The following is a 22370-nucleotide window of genomic DNA, read 5'->3' as shown; positions in this document are numbered from 1 at the left end:
TTCTGAACTGCGTGCTTACTGGGGATGGAGATGGTTGCTGGTCTTTCATTTTTGCATCTCAAGTAGGAGCCTGGCACCTGATAAATATCTGTTGAATGGATAACGAATGCAAATGAATTGAAAACAAGAACTCCCCACCCAGAGAATCCTAGAATTCCACAACAGCGACTTCCCAGTTGCCAAACGCAATTGTCTCCTCTTGGTCCTTCCCTTCCTGGTCCTCCCTAAAGCAGCAGACATCCATCACCACCCTCTTCAAATGGGCTAATTTGTTAGATTTCATCTCCCTTCTCTCTGCAGGGCCTCTTGCAACAGCCCTGGCCATTTCCACGTGTATTTCATCAACTCTAAGACGCACCATTATTTTATGTACCGCCAGAAAGAAAAAAAGAATCTGCCAATTAAACTACGACCGAGCTTCCTTGCCACTAGCATTTTCATTTTTTCTTATTAAAAGCTCTTTCAGATTTGTTTATAGATTTGATCCCACAGCATTCTTACGCACACAAGAAAAATACAAGAAAAATGAATTGGTTAAGACAGTGCCAAAACTTCTCAGAGTCGGACTCTTCCAAATCATTTTTCATCAAAGTCATCATTTTCATGTTTTTCCACAGAATCGTCCTCTCTACTAACAAGAGAGTTGACAATGTTGTTCCTTAAGAAAGTGTTCGTCATTGTCTCAGGCCACTGGCCCCTCTTTGCACATTGTGATGTGCAGTGAGGACTGTGACAACCACCATACAGCCATTACCTGGTTGATGGTAACTGTGACATGCAGCCCAGTTCAGAGATGTTAATACCTGGGGAAAACGTGCGCGTCAGAACTGATGAAATATAACACTTCTGAGTCTCCTTTCACGGCTCCTTCTACGCGGCTTCTGCTCACCAGGGTCCCTCCTCCCCTGCCCGCCTTCCCTCTCCTTCTGAGGAGCTTTCTCTAGAACACCTGTTCTCACATTTGAGCTTGCATCAAGCTCACCTGAAGAGCCAGTGAAATCAGATTGCTGGGCCCCACCCCCCTGACACGTGCATTTCTAACAAGCTCCCAGGTGTCACCCTTTGCTGCCAGCCCGGGGGGGCACACTTTGAGAACCATAGCCCTAGAAGATCTCACTAGGCTCAAAAATCCCACTCAAGATTCCACTCCTGGGTTCTGGCCTGCAATTTCCAACTCCCAGGGTCTCTGCAAATTGATCACACTCAACATGCCCCAAACCTCATCCTTTGTCTCATGCTTCTTCTCCCCACTCCAACCCCCACCAACAAAATTCTTCCTTCTGGGATTGTTCCCCCCGCATGGCTGTGCCATCTCCCTAGTAGCCTAAATTAGAAATCTACAAGTCCTCCTCCCTTCAGTGTCCACTATACTTTTTTTTTTTTTAATTTCAAAACAGTAATGAAGGGGGTACCAGTGTTTTTGTTACATGCAGATCTTGTATAACGCTCAAATCAGGGCTTCTGCTATGCTCATCACCGTAATAGTGTCCATTGTACCCAATAGGTGCTATACTTTTAATACTGAATCCACTTTTGAAAGCTCCTAAAGCCTCTCCTTTGAACCCTTCTGCCTTGGTCTTGGTTTGGATGCCCCTTACCTGGACTGTTACAAAATTCCTGACTGCTCTGCCTGCCCCTGGGCCTTCCGGCTTCCAGACTACCATTCCCATCATTGCCTATCTTTATCTTTATCTTCCTAAAAGGAGATCTGAGTAATTCCCACTCAAAAACCTTCAATGGCTTCCTGTTGCCAGGCATAAATAAAACAATTCCTTCTTATTTTGTGGGTAGCACATGCCAGCCACTAAGTTACATACATGCAAGTCTCATTTAATTTCTTCAGTAACACTCTAGGGGCAGAACTACTTATTAGCCCCATTTTACTGATTAGGAATGAAGGCTCAGAAAATCTGTCCCTTGCCCAAGGAGATACAACTAAGAAATTGTAAAGGTGAGATTCTGAGCCAGGTTAAATAGCACCCCATTCTTAAATATGACTCCTTACTTGCTGTCCCTTAGCGCGTCATCTGCCACTGAACCCCCACACTCAGCTCCTCTGGGCGCTTGTTCTTGCTGCCAAGGTCACCTTCCATTCCGGCATAAGTGTCTCTTCCTCTGGGAAGCCCTCCCTGCCCTCCAGAAAGCATGAAACTCCTGTGGACTGTGTCGTCTCAGTCACACGCTGGCCACGTTCTGATTTGCATCCTGGCCGTGTCTCCAAAAGGAGGAATTGGGATTTGCTCTTCCTGTCATTCCCCCAGTGCCCGGCAGAGAGCTAATGGTTTGTGGGGTTAATCTGCTCTTTTTATATAAACGAGGAAACTGAGGCCAGAGGGCCTAAGTCCCTGCCCAAGGTCAGCAGGCTGGCAAGTCCCTGGGCTGGGACCAGCACCCGGCTCTTGAGTCCTGCCCACTCCAGGGTTTTGTCTCTGCACCACTGTCTCCTATCTCCAGGGATCTGCCAGCTGCATTCTCCAGGACAAAAGGCGTGGAGGCGGTCCAAGGTGGAATAACCCATCAATCATCCCCCTACCCCTCTCCTCGGGGAGCTCCCTTCCAAGCCTGCATCTGCGTCCCAGGTGAACAGGGGAAGCACTGTGCCAGGCCTCTTTCTCTCTTGCCCCTCCTCCTCTTAAGTCATAGATCCAGAGTCGCTGGAAGGGTCTCCCAGTGACCTGTGGGAAGTCGGCCACCTGCCCTGGGAACTCAGGGAGGGGTGCAGACTGGCTTTACCCCGCACACCCACGTATCACGTGTCAGTCAATGGTTTCCACTCCACCTAGAAAAAGCCCAAGTGGGGCACTCACCATGGCCCCAAGACTTTGCCCACCCTCTCTAGCCGCCACCTCCCCTTCTCCTCTCACGCACACTAGCTGCACTGGCCCTCCCTTCTACCCAGACACGCTCACTGTGTCCTCTGCCTGGAATGCTGGTCCCGGGATTCCTTCATGGGCTTCAACTTACTTTGAAAGTCACCTGATTAGCACAGCCTTCCCTAATCCTCCGTCCAAGTTAGACCCCCTCTCTCAGTCACTCTCTGGAGTCGTCATTGCTTCTTCTCCTTCATAGCACCTGTCTCAGGCTGTCCTGGGCCGCTTTCCTTATCATATTCATGGGCCGCTTTTCCCTAGAACGCAGGCCCAGTAGGGTGGGGCCATCGCTGTACGCCCAGCTCCCGGCACAACGGTTGGTGCTCAATAGAGATTCACCAAAGAACCGAACAGCTACTTCACAAGCTCAGGTGTAAGGGCAGGAGTTTTCTCTAATGTTGTCCTTTAGGAAAGAGGAAGTTGCTTACGATTTGAGTCTTTGTAAGGTCTCATACTAGAAGTGTTACTAGGTCAACCACTTTACAGTGAACCCCAAACTACCATCTGGGAGGACACATGGCCCTAAGAAGACCTCGATAATAACTGCTAGCCACCCGAGTGAATCAATAACAAAGGGACTAAAGCAATTTAACACAAATTTAGTTATTCCCAGGAATATAATCTCACAATGACAAATGCTGAGTGTCAAAAGCAGTATAGTACCTGATGCATTGTGGAAGTCATGATTGTAAATCCGCACAAACAGAAAAGGACTCTCCTAATGGTCTAGGAAGTGTACTTAGGGCTTAAAATAAAATTTGGGGGATGGTAGCGCAGACATACTCATGAAATCTCAAGTAACGAAGACGAGAGTGGAAGCAGTCGCTCTGAAACACTGCTTAAATGACTCAAAAAGCGGCTTGAGAGAAGGAAGGCAAAGACATTAGTATCAAAGATTCACATGAAAAATTTGATAAGCCTTCACACAACCAGTAGAAAAACAATTTTTTAAAAATATACTATTTTACATAATATGATTTAAAATAGGTAAGTATAAGTAAAATTAATACATTATTATAAGCAGACATTTGATTATTTTATCTAGATCCCTAAAACTTTACATTTGCAAACTGGCCGAACTTCTTTAGTTTGAGGAAAGCCAGGAAGGGGGGGTGGTCACAGAGTGAGAGTCGCCCTGTATCCAGACACACTGAGAACTTTCTATATGCCAGGGACCATGAGAGGACATAGGGTTAAGTGAGAATCTGGGTAAATGGAACCCTGTGCCTTAGGAGCTTACAGTCTGCTTGGGGCATCGGACAGGTAATGGCAAGAACCGCAGTGTGACAGGTGGTGTGAGGGGAGGGGCATCGGGAGGGGTCCCACCTACGTCCCATGAGAGGAGGCCTCCTGGGGGAAATGCCAGCTCACCGGAGACCCAGCAGACCAAAGTAGAGGCTGGAGGGTGGGAGAAAAGGGAGCAGAGAGAAGAGTGTACAAAATCTAGAAAGTGAGTGCATGTGACAAATTCTGGGAGCTGGAAAATAGAGCAGTGAGGCTGAACCCCAGCATGCAAGGGAGAGCGGCACGGGCTGTGGGCCATCCCGGGCGCGTCCACCCACACGCAAGGCGGAAGAGAGGCACGGTCAGCCGTGTGTTCAGACAGGTCTCAGACTGGGAAGGGGTGTGAGTCTGCCAGCCGGGAGACCAGGTGGTGGGGACAGTGGTGGCCCGGGCTGCAGCAGGGGGACAGGAGACAAGCTGTGGCTCAAGGGACACGGAGGAGGGAGAATGAACAGGGCCGGCTGCTGGGATGTGGGGTTGGGGTGGAAGGTGGGTACTGGGGCAGGAAGCAGAGCTAAGCGTGAGACCCAGGTGTCAGCTTGAACGTGGAGGGGTGAGGCAGGCAGGGAACTGGGGACACAAGGAAAAATGTCTGATGGGAGAGACACTGGTTCCATTTAGGACTCAGAGAGTCTGGGGTGTGTGGGACATTCACGTGGAAATGGTCATCAGGTGGGAAAGCCATGGAGCTGGGGGAGGAGGCTGAGCGCAGGAGTCACGGAATTAGGGTTCGTCCTGATTTCAGACAAATGGAAGCCGTGGGCATGAGAGGAAGAAGCTGGGCACAGAAGGTGGGTAAGAACCGGGCGGAGGAAAAGGAGGGGACCCAGGAAGCTGAAGGTTGAGGGGATATTTTTTTTTAAGAGTGGGGATGCTAGCGGTGTTTGGGTGCTGATGGAAGGAAGGAAAGAAGGAAGAAGACTGCAGAAAGCGGAAGGGGAGGACAAAGGTGAGGAGATGATGGGATGAAGGGAGGAGCTAGGATTCAAAGCCTGGGTAGGAGACATCTCTTCCAGAGGTGAGCAGGCAGCAAGAAACAGCTGTGGACTCAGAGGATGAGAGCAACTGCAGATACCGGAGAGAGCGGGTATGTTTGGTGGCAACAAGCTGAGGGAGTTCCCCACCCAGGGCTTCTAACTTCTCAATAAAACGGGGGCAGAGTCGCTGCTGAGAGGGAGAGACAGGGAGACAAGGTCAAGGTCTAGGACTTGGAAAAGGCCCCCCAGATGGCTCCCCCAAAGGCCGCCTCGTTGCTTCCGTACTCATTACAAAGGTTTTCATTACTGCGAGGTTAGTGTCACAGCCCCGACTCTGGCACGCAGCCCTGAGCCCCAGAGCCTGACTGTGCCAGCCACACAATCGGGCTCCGCCTCGCAGGGGCAGACTCCGACTGCCCAAATTCAGGAGCGCGGGGAAGCAGCACCGGGAGAGCTCGGACACGAGGAGAAACTGAGCTGTCTGCCTAACCAGCAAGTTCACTCCTGGCAGAAGACCTTTGGGGGAACCAGACCACAGTCCGAAAGGTATTAATCAGGAGAACAAAATGTTTAATGGACATCAGGCTGTCCCTAGGCTCAGACTCCCTTTTCCTGGGAGTAGTGCCTTTGCCTAAGGCTTCTTTCTGTATGCCTCCAGGGCTGGCCAATCCTTGTTGGGCACTTTTATTTTTCTTTTTGATGTGCTAGTAAATTCAATCAGGTTGAGGTCTATCTCTGCCTTGGAGCCATTCTGTCCCTTTAGGAAGGTGCCTTTCTCAATCTCTAGGCTCATCTACTCTCGGTGTCTCACAGCCCCCAGCACTGACAACAAACTCCCTTTCATAGCATGCAATTGGGCAAAGTTGGAATAAACGCTTAACAGGCACTATGAGGGGTTGATTATAAGCCGCGGAGAGCCCGGGGACTGAATCTGCCCCGTTCGGCGCTGTCGTGCAGAGGAGCACGACCCTGGTGGGCAAAGGACCGGGTCTTCACTGCAGCTATTGCCCGGCTGTTGTAATGCCACAGCAGCCACAGATGGCATGTAAACAAACAGGCGTGTCCGTGTTACAACAAACCTTGATTTACAGAACCAGGTGGCCAGCCTGCAGGCTCTGGTTTGCCCACCGTCCCCTCCCACCCCCACATGACTTGCGCTGAGCGCAGGTGAGCAGTGAGTATGTAATATAAGTATTCGTGGACATGCCTGTCCTAGGGCTTTCTCCCTAAGTCTATCACGACATCTTTGTTTCTGTAAAATTTCTTCCCATGATCGATAACAAGAGGATCGAGCAGATAGAAGCGACTGATCTAAGGAGGAGGCAAGGTGTGAGCGAGCAGGATTTTCAGAGCTTCCCAAGCCTTTACTGGTGAATGGATCATTCCATGACTCAATTCCTCTGCCCACGTTATTGGACTTGGAAAAACTGGCCTGAATACCCTCCACAGCCGGGCAGGTGCTGAGGAGGCTGCCCTGGCTTGAGCGCACCGCTGGGCCTACAGACTCACGGGCACCAAGCGTTCGAGTCCAGCTTCCTGGGACGGGACCTATGTCCCCTTCGCTCCTGTTTCTTCTCTGTACCTCACTCAGAGCAGGGACTCAATAAACGCTCCCTCAGTTCTTAGTTTGTTCGTGTGGTTGTCCAAGTATAGGTTATTTTTCTCCTCTTTATACTTTTCCTATTTTTCCACGTTTTCTACCATTATTACGTTCAGAGACAACAAAATCTAAATCTTTGTTAGAATAAAACCAAAGAGTTAATATAACAACCAGAGTAATCTGTCAGAGTTTACTTTTCCCTGTTCTGGGTATCAACGTCTTTCTAGGTATAAACTCGAAAGTCCCCTTGTGAGGAGGAGGCAGGAGCGGTTCAGTTCCTACTGCACAAATGCTGCTGTTTGTTTTTTGACTTCTTTGAAGAGATTATTATCCTATTCACGGTAGCCGATAGTTAAGACTGTTTACAGATCTTTCGTGTAGACTCCTGCCTTGGCGAGGACATTCTCAGCCACCTGGGCTCTGTCAGTGGGGCTTCTGAGTTTACACACAGCAGCCTCTGCTGATACAGAACTCTCCAGCCCACGGAAGGACATGGAGACAAGAAAACGGGATTGTCTTCTAAAAGCAATTTTTCCAAAAACTGACTTCAAAGAGTCTAAAATAATGACAATTTCACCAAGACTACTTTCCAAGACTACTTTCCAATTTAAATAGAAAAACGGGCCGGGCGTGGTGGCTCATGCCTATGCTCTGGGAGTACACACACTCCGACCTCTGCACTCTGGGAGGCGGAGACAGGAAGATCGCCTGAGGTCAGGAGGTCTAGACCAGACTGAGCAAGAGGAGACCACATCTCTACAAAAATCAGAAAAAATTAGCCGGGCATGGTGGTGTGCACCTACAGTCCCAGCTACTCAGGAGGCTGAGACAGGAGGATATAGCTTGAACCCAAGAGTTTGAGGTTGCTGTGAGCTATGAAGATGCTGGGGCAACAGAGTGAGACTCTGTCTCAAGAAAAAAAAAAAAAAAGGAAGAAAGAAAGACCTTATCTCAGTAACTTAAATTGGTTTAAACATTTCATGTTTATCAAATATCCAATGATTTCTGTGAAAACCATCAGACAGGCGGTTCTCATACCTGGCTGAGGCAAGAGACACAATCACCATGCAGCGCTCTTCAAATGTAGAGACCCCCGTGCCTTCCCCGGACTCAGGGGGTAGAGCTGGCAGGGCCAAGATGCATTTATTTGCATGTCCTGGGGGCTAGCACGGGGCCTGATACAGAAGGGAATATTTGCTGGACAAAGTTGGTTAAAGGCTTCTTCTAGGATAGGTAAGAGAATTAAGGTCTGGAGTTTTAGGAAAACTTGTTCTACTCTTTTAATTTTTACCATGTTTAGTTTTTAAGGGTTCATTTAAAAAAATAAATATTTAAAACTAAAATAGCTCAAATAATCTTAAAATAGCTCAAATAATCTAAATCCTGTTAGATCAAAATAAGGATTGTACTGTTTTATTTAAATATGTGTAGATTACAAAAGCTTGTTCTATAAATTAAAGCATATGTCTATTATTTTAGTAATAATATGTCTCAACATTGTTAAAGTGAAAATAATAATGGCAAGCATTTATTTAGCACTTGCTGGTGCCAGGCAATATTCTAAGTGCTTTATATATAATAACTCACTTAAGCTTTTTAACAGCTCTGTGTGAGGTAGGAACAAGATCTCATTTTACAGACTAAGAAACTGCAGCCCAGAGAGAAACTGAGGCAGCATGCCCAAGGCTCAGCTATAATAAGGTAACTATCTGGCCCGGGAGCCCTGGTGGTCAGCCAACCCACCGCACCATCCCAACTAATATGTAGAATTGGGAACATGTCCAATCCTAATGCCCTCAATTGGTTTAATGAATAGATTGTCATCTGAAGAAATTTAAACAAATAAATATTTGTTGAATGAATAAACAGAATCATCCCAGGGAAGCTCAGCCTGGGAGGTGGGGGGAGAACACCCCAGGGACAGCCAGGCAGGCAGGGACCTGGAGGAGGGATCTGATCCTGGAGCAGGACAGGTGTCCCCTGGCCTTTCTCCAGGCTGGTTTGCAGCTTCTGTCCCAGTGGGATGGCATCAGCTTGTCTCCGTTACCTGCATACGCAGGGATTTTGTCTATCCTGTCACCAGCACCCAGAGCTATGCCTGGTGCATAGTGGATGCTCAACAGATGCTTGACTGAATGAAAGCAAGTGCTCTGCACAGGGCCTGCCACAGTCAGAATCACAGATGTTGCACGCAACGAGCCTCTCTCTGCCGCGAACATGACAGCGGCCCCAGGAGGGCAGATGAACCATGATCCCTAGTTTACCTCCGGGTGACTTTATAGAGGGACCCACCAGGGCTCTTGTGCTCAGTTATCAGAGAGTCACTCCAGTACCCACAGATAGAAGCTGTCACCCCCATAGCCATTGGAATGTGACTCAGCTGATAAGCAAATGCTTTGAAAAAAGGCTTAAGGGTGCGGTGCTGCACACGCCTACAGTCCCAACTACAGGAGGCTGAGGCAGGAGGATAGCTAGAACCCAGGAGTTCAAGGCTGAGCTATGATCACGCCACTGCACTCCAGCCTGGGCAACAGAGTGAGATCCTGTCTTTAAAAAAAAGAAGGCCAGACGCGATGGTTCACGCCTATAATCCTAGCACTATGGGAGCCCAAGGCAGGAGGATCACTTGAGGTCAGGAGTTCGAGACCAGCCTGAGCAAGGGTGAAACACTGTCTTTGCTAAACATAGAAAAAATTAGCCAGGCATGGTAGCTCACGCCTGTCCCAGCTACTCAGGAGGCTGAGGCAGGAGGATCACTTGAGCCCAGGAATTTGAGACTGCAGGGAGCTTGGATGATGCCACTGCACGATAGCCAGGGTGACAAAGAGAGAAAGAAAGAAAAAAGATTTAAAAGATAGGTCAAACTGGGATCCAGACAGGGTGAGTTCCTGTCCTGACTTGGGCAGGCCTGAGTCTTTAACAATGAGAAAATCATTCACATCTTAGTGGTACAATTCAATCAGACAAAAACACTGTAGGGACCCTTTTATTTCAGTAAGTCTGGAATCACAGGGCAAATGATGCTATTTTTTCCCCCAGAAAATAACCTTTCTGAGGGGCATACATTTGACAGTATACCCCATACAGGTGACAGGCACCCAGGGCTTGGCATTCGTGTGTATATTCTGGGGTGCTGTACTGGGGGCATGTCATTTCAACAACAGTCTTGCTGTGGGAGTCCTTGTGGGAAACCCTGAGCCATAGAGAAGGGGCCCTTCAGACGCCCTGATCCAATGACACCCAGACCTGGCAGGCCCCAGAATCCCTGGGTCTCCTGCTGGACCCACAGGCCGGGCGCCAGCCCCCCACCCCTTGCCCAGGCCCCATGCTGCGCAGCACGCACCTTGGATGGTCCTCTTGAAGAAGGCCTTGCAGGCCTCGCAGGAGGCCACGCCGTAGTGGTAGCCAGAGGCAATGTCCCCGCACACGAGGCACAGGCGCTTGGGGATGGCGTTGAGCATGTACTCGCACTTGATGGCCGAGTCCTCCATGATGCTGCCGGCACAGTCCTCGTAGCTCTTGCGGCACGGGGTGCCTCCCAGCCCAGCGCCCGCGAACATGGGCGGCGAGTCCAGACCGTTGGCGTGGGTGCCCAGGGCCAGGCCAAAGCCACCGCTGGCGTCAGATGAGCCGCTGGGGCTGTGGTGGCTGAGGGCATCAATGCCCGAGGACGGGCTGGAAGGCTCAGTCTTGATGAAGGAGCCGCAGCTGGAGCCCAGGTGCCGGTCGTCTGCGGACATCCTGTTCAGCAGCCTGTGGACACAGATCGGGAAGTCAGCCCGGGGAGAGGTGTGGGGGCGTGGCAGGCGTGGCCGGGCGGGTGTGGCCCGGGGGCGGGGCAGCTAGGAGGGGCTCTATGCTAAGGCCTTGGAGAGATAAAATGATGGCGCAGAAGATCAAGTTGTCTCCACTCAGCACAGCCTGGAGCAAGTTACTAGCATTACCCCCAGAACCTTCTGAGTCCTCAAAAAACTATGTTTTAATCAATAAGCTTCAGATTAGGCACCCCAAAGCTTTGCAAATTGCTGGCTTCAGAGTGACACAAGATGGGAACTATTGGGCCAAAATGTTTGGCCAACCTTTCTGCATAACAGTAATGCTCGGTGGCTACAACGTAACAGTCCTGGCTGCCAAGCCCTGGCCAGGCACCCTAAGTACAATGACCTGATCACCCATTTCACGGAGTCCTGGGCCCATGATGGTGGCTCCACGGGGCATCAGGTAAGCCCAAGTTCGGAGCTTCCCTCTGTACCCTGCCATCACCGAGAGTGGGACCAGTGGTGCCTGGTCATGTGACCAGGGCAGGAGGGCAGCTTGTGGCAAAGATCCCAGCCAAACTGGCTGCCCTCTGGGTTTCGCCACTGGTCCTGGCTTGGTAACAGAAGGCACGTCCAGAAAGTAGCTCCCAAACCCCCTCTCCCTTCCCTTCCTGGCACCTGGGCAGGCCAGCTTCCACCCAGCCCACCCGTCCCCCCAGAGACTGTTCCTCCATCAGAAAGCTCCAGGGAGCCTTCCAACCCTGACCTAGAACGTTCTCCAGCTGTTTCTAACCTTAAGTTTCTCAATCTCCAAGCCTCCCTGCCCACACATGAAGTGGAGGAGTATTACCCATAGGCAGGATCACGGTGTGGGATAATAGAATGTTTCCTGTGACCAAAGCGCCTCCACCCAGGTGGGGAGGAAGCCGAGGAGGGTGTGACCCTCCATACTCCAGCTCCCAAGATGAACGGAGGGGACCTGTCCCTCTCTCAGCCTGGACAAGAAAGACAGCTGAGCTCACACCTGGGAGATCAAAGTGTGTGTTCAGGGAAACCCAGCACTGGGATCTGAGTCCAGTGGCCTGGGTCCATTCGTCTGGTCTGGTGACGGTTGCCTCACTCCCTGAGCCTCCACTGTAGAGATAGAGGGGGCCGAGGCTGATGCCTGAGAGCAGATGAAAGGAGAGAGGGAAGGGTCTTGGAGAGGAGCAGAGGGTGGAGAGGTCGGCAGGACAGCCCCATTAATGGAGAGATGACTCCCCCTTATCACACCCACAAAGTCCACCCCCACATTGCAATCCTTGGCCACACACTGATGCCACAAAGTGTGTCTGTGCGACTTTATGGTGGGGAGAGGCCTCCCTGTCCCCCGTCCCACTCATGGTTTCATAGTTGATGCACCTCCTGAGGGGCTGGCCCATCCTCCCGGCCAGAGACAGGGCCTTGAGCATGGCCAGAGATGGGGAACTCACGGCCCCATAGACAGTCTAACCATGAGCTGGGAGCTGCGGACACAAAGATAAAAGATACACCTAAAGCTTCTACTCTCAAGAAGTTTACAATCTCCTGGAATGCAGTGTGTGAAGATAGAGGTTCCTGGGTCTCTTCTGCTCCAAATGGAATGTTCCCAAGTCCTCTGAGACACCTCTCCCATTAGCCCCAAGTCCCCTAGTTGAGGGTCTCCTTGGGGCCCTTTTACATCTCTGGCTGGTCATCTCCCTGGGCTCCCCTCCAGCTACCAGTGGTGAGTCCCTGGAGGTGCCACCGGCCTGGCAGGACGTCATCTGGAGGAAACTCTAACTGAGCAGACACATGTGCGCCTTTGGGTTCCTCCCCAGCTGCCCTTCCGGGGCAGGTGGAAGAGCTGCCCACAGCCAACCCGTCCATCCCTCCTGCTCTCCCAGTGGCTGCTTTAGGTTCTGTCCATGGGAACACCCCAGGCCCATTGTGGAAAGCCCCGCTGGGCAAACCAGCTCCCAGATTTCAGGCCGTTCACCCCCAACCTTTCCCCGGACTCCGGAGGGCTCCAGAGATCTTGGGAGATACACTTGATATAAACAGTAATTACAGTAGCTACTATTTAGTGGGCACGTATTCTATGCCACCTGCTTCAGATCTGCCCCCAGACGTACAAGAGGCATCTGCCCTGGAGGAGCAGGTGGACAGCCCGCAGCCACTCCCAGCAGAGAGCAGGCCGCAGCCTTCCCAACCGTGTTACCCCAGCCTCCCGGCTCAGACAGCCCTGAAGGACACCAGGGCGGGCAGCAGCTTTGTCCCCAAGCCTTGGTTTCCCCTCCTGCCCCCCTCCTTCTTGATTCGGAGGGGCACGGAGCATCCTGCAGTGTCTGGGCCCCCGCTCCAAGCCCTGGTTGGGGACTTCAGGGCCAGAAAGGAAGCAAACCCAGCCCTGGCCCCAGTGCGGGTTGGCATGGGAAGCTGGCTGCTGTTTTAGGGCCTGAGTCCCAGGGGAGAGGGGCGTCTAACAATTTCATTCCTTCAGATTTCTCATTCCCAGGACCATTATTGTGCTCCCCTCCCCTGAATGCCTTTTCTTTTCTTTCTTTTTTTTTTTTTTTTTTTTGAGACAGAGTCTCACTCTGTTGCCCAGGCTAGAGTGAGTGCCGTGGTGTCAGCCTAGCTCACAGCAACCTCAGACTCCTGGGCTCAAGCGATCCTTCTGGCTCCGCCTACCGAGTAGCTGGGACTACAGGCACGCGCCACCATGCCCGACCAATTTTTTCTATATATGTTTTTAGTTGTCCAGTTAATTTCTTTCTATTTTTTAGTAGAGACGGGGTCTCGCTCTTGCTCAGGCTGGTCTCGAACTCCTGAGCTCAAACGAGCTGCCCGCCTCGGCCTCCCAGAGTGCTAGGATTACAGGCGTGAGCCACCGCGCCCGGCCAGGAATGCCTTTTCTAGGGACAATCAATGTGCACTTTGGGCACTTACCACGTGCCAAGGGCAGGCCAGGTAACGGGAATGTGACAGGCACAGCCCAGGACCTCAAGAAATGCACACTCTGGTAGGAACGACAGAGACCTAACAAACACAGGTGCACGGCGTGCCAGAAAGGGCCGCGCCCAGAGAGGGGCACTGCGCTGGCAGGGCAGCCCTGCCACTCCCCTCTGGTCTTCATTCATTCGTATTTGCAGACCGTATGGACTCGCAGGAGGCCACAGCTTCATTCTGTGCTGAACGTTCCTTCCAGGTGCCTCAGCTTGATTTTCTCACTCTCAGGAGCTGCCTGGCACCCCCTCTGCCCAGAGGCTGGGGACACTAGTGGCCATCCATGGAGCCCCAGCTGCATGCGGCTATCTGCTTTGGTCCGACTGTGAGTCTGAGCTCCTGGCCTCCCCGCACTCTGCCTCTCCATGCCCAGGCCTGGGGAAGAGCTGCCTCGGGCAGAGATCTCATCTTTACAGCCCCCAAAAATGCTAACAATGTCTGACTGCCACCAAGAGCTCCAAAGCGCCTCATTGTCATCTCTCCATCCATACAAGGTAAGACTAGAGACCGGAAGCAGAGAGAGAGGCACAGGGCCTTTCGGGGCTGCCTGGTTCCTGGTGCACCAGGCAGGGAAAGGAAAGTTGCCGAAGAGGCCGGGCGCTCCAGGAAGCCTGCCCACTTCCCCATCTGTCCTCGGCCTGCAGGACATGATGTGTTCATTCATTGAAAAGCAAAAATTTAAAGAAAGGTGGAGGGAAAGAAGGGCAAGGAGAGAACAGAGAAGATATGCCCAGAGGAGTGGGAGAAGAGTAAAAAGGGAGCGCGTCACAGAAATGCGATGAGCAGAGCCATCTAGAAGGGGTGGGCAGCAGGTCCGACCCAGCCACGAGGCCAGGTGAAGGGAGGAGGGGAAGGCGTGCCGGCACCTAGCAGTCTGGAGGTGGCTGGCACCTTTCGCCTGGAGGGGGTGGTGAATGCTCGATTCTTCCGAGAAGTTGGGCCTTGAAGGGCAGGGGAGGGGCGGGGGTGTGGCGGGGGAGTGCTGCCTTCCCGCACACCTCCAGGCCGCACACCTGACGGCACGCCCTCCTGAACTGGGGGCTGTGGGCACGGAGAGGGAGTGTCCTTGTTGATATTCTTGGTACTAATTTTGGGCTTCTTGGAGGAACAGGTGACATGAGAATGGGAGGAATTTAAGGTAATTGAAAATTAGGTATCCGTACGTCCCAGCTGGCCGCGGGCAATCCCGGTCCTGCCCTATTCCCTCGGTGTCATTACCCATCACGCCCCTTCTCTCCTCAAAGCACACAATGATGACTCATCGTTACTCAGGGCTAAGTGCTGATGGTGGCGAAGAGCAGAACCTGGATGGAAAGGCTGCAGGTAGGAAAGGCCAGCGTGGGCTTTTCTCAGACTGTCGTTCAGCCTTCATCAAAGTCAGCCGAGGTGCTCGTGGGACAGGCGGCTTCCTGGACCCGAGCCCTCCGCAGTCACAGCTGAACACGCACCTCTGCAGACGGGGCCCAGAAACCTGCGGGAGGCGTTTTGTTTGTTTTTGGTTTTGATGCCCCAGTTGTGATTCTCACGGGCGTCCCATCTGAGTGCCACTGGAAGAAGGATGCAGTGACGACCTGGTAGGAATTTGAAAGGAATCTGGAAAGCAGGTGGAGAAATTAGCTGAGGAGTTAAGAGCAGGGTTGGCTGCGCAGATGGGAAGTTTTAGGTGGCAGAGGGGCCACTGCATGAGGCCTTCTTCACCCACCAAACCCACCCACCTCGCCTCCACTCAGCCTGCAGGGACCCTGTGCAGCTGGAGGTGCAGCGGTGAAGGCTGAGGGCCAGGGGCCAGGTGGACAAGGAAAGGGAAACAGGTTGCAAGAGTAGTTGTGCAGGAGGGAGAGAGCGAAAATCAAGGCCACAAAAATTCTCCAGGCCCCTTAGCTCACTCCGCAGGGCAACACTGCAGGGTGGGCCCAGTCTCCCCCAGCACCTTAGATCTGGGTCCCTCAGCCTCGGCAATGCTGGCATTTGGGGCCAGGTCATTCTCTGTCGTGGAGCCTGTCCTGTGCGCTGTAGGGTGCTCAGGAGTGTCCCTGGCCTCTACCCACTAAATGGCCAGTAGCGCCACCCCTGCAACATGTCAACCCAAACCTTCTCCAGACATTGCAAATGTCCTGCTGGGGCCAACACTGACTTAGAAGTGCCATGGAAGGGGGTGGACAAGGGGTGGAGCTGCAGGCTGGGAAGAATGAACTCGCTGGCCCTGGAGAGAGGGCAGTGATGTCAGAAAGGGCGGACTCAGGAGGCAACGGAGAGGCAGCCAGAGTGGAGGTTCCCAGGAGGTGGAGGCTGAGGTCCAGCAGGAGGAAGGAGTGAGGATACGGGGAGGCTGGCAGGTTGCGTCTAGGCCTGAGAATCTGGCACGTACGGTTTCAGAGGTGGCCGTGGGTGGGGGCTGAGCTGGTGTCCAGGCACTGCACCGCCTCAGGGTTAGGCGGGAGGCAGCTGACACTCGTGCTCTGGGGAGGAGCGAGTCACGTGGAGCCCATCATCCGTGGGTGGCTGGGACCCAGTTCCCAGCCGGATCGATGCCTATTGACTCTTCATGGGGAGGGGACAGACGCCCATCTCCGCAGCCTTTGCAAGAGCAACAGTCAGTGGTCGAAGCCCCTCGAGGCATCATGTCCCTTTGATCCGTCTCCGAACTGGAGCTCAGCAGAGCAGCCCTGGCCTCGGCTTCACCCCGGGATGATGAAACACGGCCGCCCCTGCCGCACTGCTCTGCCTCCAGCCTGCTCAGCGGCCAGGGCGGTCTGACCCCCAGGGCTTACTGGGGGCTCTCCCTTCCCCTGGACATCGCTCTTCCGGACAACAAAGTGGGTTGAGGATTTTCCTAACACGGGACCAATAGAATCTCAAAAGTACTGAATGAAATCCAAATTGTTAAACTATTTTGTCTCAGACCTCTGGCAGGGGAAGAGAAATTAGGGGTACCAGCAGGAGATAATCATAGCCCAGGGATCTGTCCCTCTCAAGGTGGCCTGTTGGTGGTCAGGTGGCAGGACAGAAGCTTCCGGAAGGACAGAGGAATGGACTGGCCTGATTAGCCCAGGTCCTGGCTTGCTTTCCTCTGAGGGGTGGAGTTTACCCACCGTACCCGAGAGTCTGGGTGGTGCAGAAGGACTGTCCCAGAGCCCTCTGGGGCTCCCTCCTGGGCCCTGCACTTGAGAGCAGGAACAAGCCCCCCTTAATGGCTCAGAGCCTGCACACACCAGTGTCAGATGTGCCAGTTCTACCACAATTTACTGCTGACTGTGAGTAACCAGGTCACTCTCTCTGGACCTCAGGGTTCTCATCTGTAAAATGGGCTCAACCACAGTACCTCCTTTATGGGGGTGTTCTGCGTAAACATGGGTACTGAAGGCAAATGTTTAGGATAGTGCTGGTCCCCAGCAAGCACTCAGTGGATGTTGCCTGATGCTGTGATTCTTCCAAGAAACCTCTTCCAGAAAGTCCAGCAGCTGGCAGGCCTGTGGTTAAACCCAGCAAACCTCTTCCCTCATCTAAGCTCCCCAGATTTAGAATTGAAGATAATTCTGCAAGGAACTTGCCACATACCGGGAGGAAAAGGGGTTGGCGAGGCAAATTAATAGGATAAACAAGCCTGAAATGGGAATCCACTCTATAGAAGAAAAATGGCTTCTGAACACTTGAGAGACTCTTATGTACATTTCAATAATTAATTTGCTAACCAGGGGCCGTTGGAGCTATTCATTAAAGCAGATCCTCAGACCCTCCAGCAAGACTTTATTAGTTACGAATCAGCCCCTCGGGCACCTGGAAGTAACACAGCTCAACTTCCTTTAGAAACTGTATTAAAGAATGTAGAATGCCTTGAACAGGGGAGAGGGATAGGGAGGGCCATGTGGTTAGACATGAATTATTGTCAGGGTCCCAGCTTTCCTGCTGGGCATGGATTCATGGCACTTACTACGTGGGAGGGAGGGAGGAAGGAAGGAAGGAAGGAAGGAAGGAAGGAAGGAAGGGAGGAGCGAGGGCAGGCCAGTGATAAGTGTTACAAACCAAGGATAACGATGAATCCAATTCTGCGCACTGAGGTTTGTTACTTTGATATATATATTTTTTTCTTAAACTCAGATAGCTCATCAATTCAAGTTGACCTTCCCCCTGAGTCGTCTGAATTGCCTATTTTATTAACAGATGCTATTTTTACCACTCCTGTGGGATTGAAATCTCGCATGTGTGTATCTTTCAACTTTCAACGATAGATAACATTTTTTCTGGACACATACCTCAGCACAGCTGGAGTCACTGACGCCAAGTGCTGCCTACCCTGGTGACTTTCAGGTGAGGGAACTGGAGCCATGAGAAATTAATGACTTACTCAAAGTTACTAACGAGAGCACCAGGCTGGTTGGGGGTGGCTGGGGGGCTGGTGGGGGTCTAGAGACACAATGAGCTGGTGACCTGCCCAGGGGGATGAGCTGACGTAGAAAGCAGCCCAGCCCACGTGACATCCTCCGTGGCCACACTGCTACCATAGCACCTCTCTTGAGATGGCTCGATTTTATTTGGCCTCCTGAGGAATATTTTCCTGGAACTGCTGGCCTCAAGCGATCTTCCTGCCTTGGTCTCCCAAAGTGCTGGGATCACAGGCGTGAGCCACCACACCTGGCCAGGAATATTTTCCTGACGCTTTACTTTCCCTTTCTCCCCTTGGGGGCCCTCTGGGACCCAGGGCTGCAGAATGACCCAACAGCGCAGTGGCTTTGAGAGCTGGCCTCCCTCTGCATGTGCTGGAGCGCAGGCAAAAATCTGTAATTAAGCATCTTGTCGTTAGAAAGATTAGTCAAAACCAGGCTGATCCCAGACAACTGATTGAAATCTCGTTCCGCACAAATTACGGCATGGAAAATAATGATGGGTAATTAGTGCCTTTCAATCAGGACTTTTTATCCATGATTTTCCAGGCTGCATCCATCACAAGAAGAAAGAGTTTCTGCCAACGCAGGAAGAGACGACTGGATGCCGAGTGGCTGCCCTGGATCCCCGGACAGCAAAGCCGGTGCTCTGGGCTCTGTTTGGGGAAGGACAGCATCAAAAATTGGAATATGCCCCCAAACACACCTCTTTCATTAGAGATTGGAGCTCTGACATCTGTAAATTTATCTTAACTCTTCTTGAATCTGTGCTTCTTTTCACCGTGTATTAGCAGTGATGTGGCGTAAACATCCCACCTACTGTCCCCAGGGAGACTCAGCAGATTCTACGCGGCATGCCAACCTCACAGTGGCTGTGGTGCTGGGCTGTACAGCTCAGTGACTACAACTGGACTGCCTGGGTTTGAAGCCCAGTTCTGCCCGTTTAGAACTGGGTTTTTAAAGCTCTAGGTGCCTCAGTTTCCTTATCTGTAAAATGAGGATGAGTACTCAGCTGGTAGGGTGTTCTTGAGAATTAGCGAGTTACTACAGAAAAGAGGTTCGAACAGTGTCTGGCATACGGTAAGCACTTAATAAATATTAGCAGTTGTTTCTAGCATCCCCATTTGGTAGTGAGGCGACGGCTTGCATTTATACTTTCTAAAAAGTTCAATCGTACAGCAAGAAAGACTGTCTTCCTCTCATCCATCCGTGTTCCACCCATTCACCCATTTAATCATGCGTTTGCATGTCTGCTACTTGCACTGAGAAAGTCCCTCTCCAGGGCTCCGTTTTCAGGCACTACTAGAACTGACTGCCCAGCACTAACCTCTTCCCCACCACCCCTCGCATGTACACACAGGGCTCCTGCAGGAATTGCCATATTCTTATGGACATCCACCATCCATCCACCTCTTATGGACATCCACCATCCACCTCTTATAGACATCCACCTTATAGACGTTCCTGCCCCACTGACAGACCCAGGGGTGGGCTCCTCACCCAGGCTGGACCAATAAGTCTCTCCCGTGAGATTTACGGTGCCAGGGTTGCCTCTCCAGGGACAGAAGCAGTAAGATGGACTGCTCAGGAGTTGAGTGAGGTCATCCTTCTGCCAACGTGCAGTGAGAGAAGAGTATCGAAGCTGGTGGCCAAGGGGAGCAGCAGTCAGAGGCAGAGTCCTGGGAGCCTTGGCTGCTGTCGGCAGTTGCTCCCAAGCCCCGCAACATCTCTGCTTGGGCCAGCAAGCCTGGCCTGACTCACCGATGGTCAGGGGGTCAGAGACGCAGTGAGCTTGTGACCTGCCCAGGGGGATGAGCTGACGTAGAAAGCAGCCCACCTGACACCCTTCACGGCCACACTGCTACCCTGGCACGTTTCTTGAGATGGCTTGAATTTATGTGGCTTCCTCAGGAATAATTTTCTGGAAATCCTGAGCTCAAGTGATCCTCCTGCCTTGGTCTCCCAAAGTGCTGGGATTACGGGCATGAGCCACTGCATCCGGCCAGGAATATTTTCCTAATTCTTTCTTTCTCTTCCTCCCCTCTGGGATCAAGGGCTAGAGAATGACCCAACAGCATAGTGGCTTTGAGAGCTGGCCTCCCCCTGCAGCTCACACAGGGGCGTTTCTGACACTCACCCGAAGAGTAGCTCTCGCACTATCCCTTTCATTCCTTCCCTCACTCAGCTACTATCTTTTGAGTATCTACTGTGTGCTAGACTCTATTCCAGCCCTGGGGATGTGTTGGTGACAAGGTGGACGGGTCCCTGCCCTCAAGGAGAGGCATGCCATATTGCATGGACTCAAAGCTGTACCATTTTCCACATTTTACCATCCTGGCAATCAGAATGCCTCTGAAATTGACAGCATGTTGCAGTTTAATTAGCAGTCCCCAAAATAAAAAAAATGCTATCTCTTACAATAGATGATACCATAGATTCAGTGAACTATGATAAATAAGTGTAGCTGACACTGTTATGAGTTCACCAAAAGCTATTTCATTTTCTTGCTAGACACCCAAAGACTACATTTCCGGTCAGCCTTGCAGCTAGCTGTGGCCGTGTGACTGGGTCTCCACCAGTGGAATGTGGACAAAGTGATATAAGCCACACCCTCATCTGGCCCCTAAAAATCTCCCACAGACTTCTCTCCTCCCCTGCTCTCCCCTCCTCCTTCCTCTTCCACTCTCCCGCTCTTGGCCCACATGCAGGCTATAGGCAGGGGATACAGGAGACTCCACGGCCCTCGGGACGGCAGAGCCACAAGTTGGAGGGAGCCCAGGCGTTGAATCACCTTGTAAAAGGCTGCCTGCAAACACCCTCACCAGAATGCTGTGTGGGCATGGTCAGTTTCTGCTGTGCTAAGCCACTGGGTCCCTGGGCTTATATGGAATCACAGCTACCACTGCCCATCCTAAGTAATAAGACAGGTAAGTGACCAAATGGTATAAGTTCAGTTAGTGACGAGCACTGTGAAGAATGAGCAGGGGAGAGCATGGGGGGCTGGGCAAGCCTCTGGATAGCTGGTCAGAGAAGGCTTCTCGGAGGAGGTGACATCTAAGTAGAGGCCTGAAGAAGAGAGAGAGGGGGCTGTGCAGGGGAGGCACTTGAGCAGGCCAGGACTTCAAAGGGCCCTAGTCTACGTTCATGGATGCGTTAGCCTCTTTCACTGCATCCCAGCCAAGTGGTGTCTGCCTTGTAAGGGGCCCAGTGACGGGGAGAGCACTAGTTCTGGAGGCGGCTGTTTACATCTTTAGACCGTTCAGATTGTTTTTACAAAAAAGTTATTTGTGAAGAATAAAAATATTTCTTCCCTCTGAGCTTCCAGTTATAGTTTATATAACTGTAATTCTCAGAAGCTATAGAACAGGTCTGACGCCCGCCTACAGGCAGCCCTCTCGGGTGCTGCAGGCAGCTTCCTGCCCCCTGGCGAGCCCTCCTCGCTGGAGTCGGCATCCCCGGACTTCTGAGAATAAAGGTCTGTCTGGAAAGTATCCAGCCATGTAATATGGAAAATAGAGACATTTGTTGAAGAAGATACAAGATATAAGAAACATTGTTCATAGGACAATGACGCCTCAGTCCCCTTCAAAGTGGGCACCTTGGGACCTCACACGGTTCTCCCAGTGTCTCTTACCCTAACCGTACACGGTCAACATTCTCGGGTGTTCTGCCTGTTGCAGGCCTTCCAGAACGTGGGTCACTGTCAGCAGTCTCGACTGTCTTTCAAGCGGTCGTGCCACACTTTTATTTGCGCTGCACTCATTGCATCGACCCTGGAAACCTGAATCATTCGAATAGTTTCCGCGAAGAAATGTTCAAGCTTAACGTAAAATTGGATGCAGAAACAATCGTTGCTCTACTCAGTCATTTTGAATGCGACCACCACGCAGCACACGTGCTCGCTCACTCAGAGGCGACCGGTGCCCCACTGACTAGTACAGTGAAGGCGTCATTGTTCACGCATGCGCAGTACAGTCCACTCGCCTTGGCTGCCAGGTTACACTGACGTCACGCAAACCGTTGTCTTTATATTAACAATGGCTGGATACTTTCTGGGCAGACCTCCTAGCCTATCTGCTCTGTCTGCTCCTCTTAAAGAGGAACATCAGAGCTGAGCACAGCTCCCCAGGTGAGTTCTGACCGTGTAGAGCAGAGCCGTACTGACACCTCCCTCATCCCAGACACTATACTTCTGTTTATACAACCTAGGGTGGAATCCGCGTTTAAGGAGCTAGGCTCACAGTGCTGACCTCCGCTCTGCCCCTGTGTGATCACACATCTGAGTCTCTTGTGTGTGCAGTTGCTGGGCCTCACTGCTGCCCCACAGTGTGCAGACCCAGTGAGGGGGACATTACTTACACCCACTGTCTGGGCATGGCAGTGGCCCTTTTTATGTGGCCTTGTGCACGGCAGGCATGACATAGGAAGCTCAGGACTCCCAGCATCCACTTCTCATCTGGACTCAAGTTTGCAGTCTTTGTGTTAATAGGCAG

The 22370-nt window shown here is 51.9% G+C and overlaps 1 protein-coding gene across 3 annotated transcripts in view; it reads right to left on the bottom strand.

The window, feature by feature from the left end:
• ESRRB (estrogen related receptor beta) overlaps positions 1 to 22370 on the bottom strand; it is a 102201-nt gene that overhangs the window by 41711 nt on the left and 38120 nt on the right. Inside the window, exon 2 of one of the 3 annotated variants that reach the window (XM_069465147.1) lies at positions 10075 to 10484. In XM_069465147.1, coding sequence (XP_069321248.1) covers positions 10075 to 10484 — 410 coding nt within the window. Of the gene's footprint in view, positions 1 to 10074; positions 10485 to 22370 lie in introns of those variants that run through there. The other 2 variants (XM_069465148.1, XM_069465149.1) reach the window with 2 other exon arrangements.

The sequence above is a fragment of the Eulemur rufifrons genome, chromosome 2 (genome assembly GCF_041146395.1).
Source record: "Eulemur rufifrons isolate Redbay chromosome 2, OSU_ERuf_1, whole genome shotgun sequence".
NCBI lineage: Eukaryota > Metazoa > Chordata > Mammalia > Primates > Lemuridae > Eulemur > Eulemur rufifrons.
Note: the sequence above shows the minus strand (reverse complement) of the source record. Positions and strands in the feature narration are given on the sequence as shown.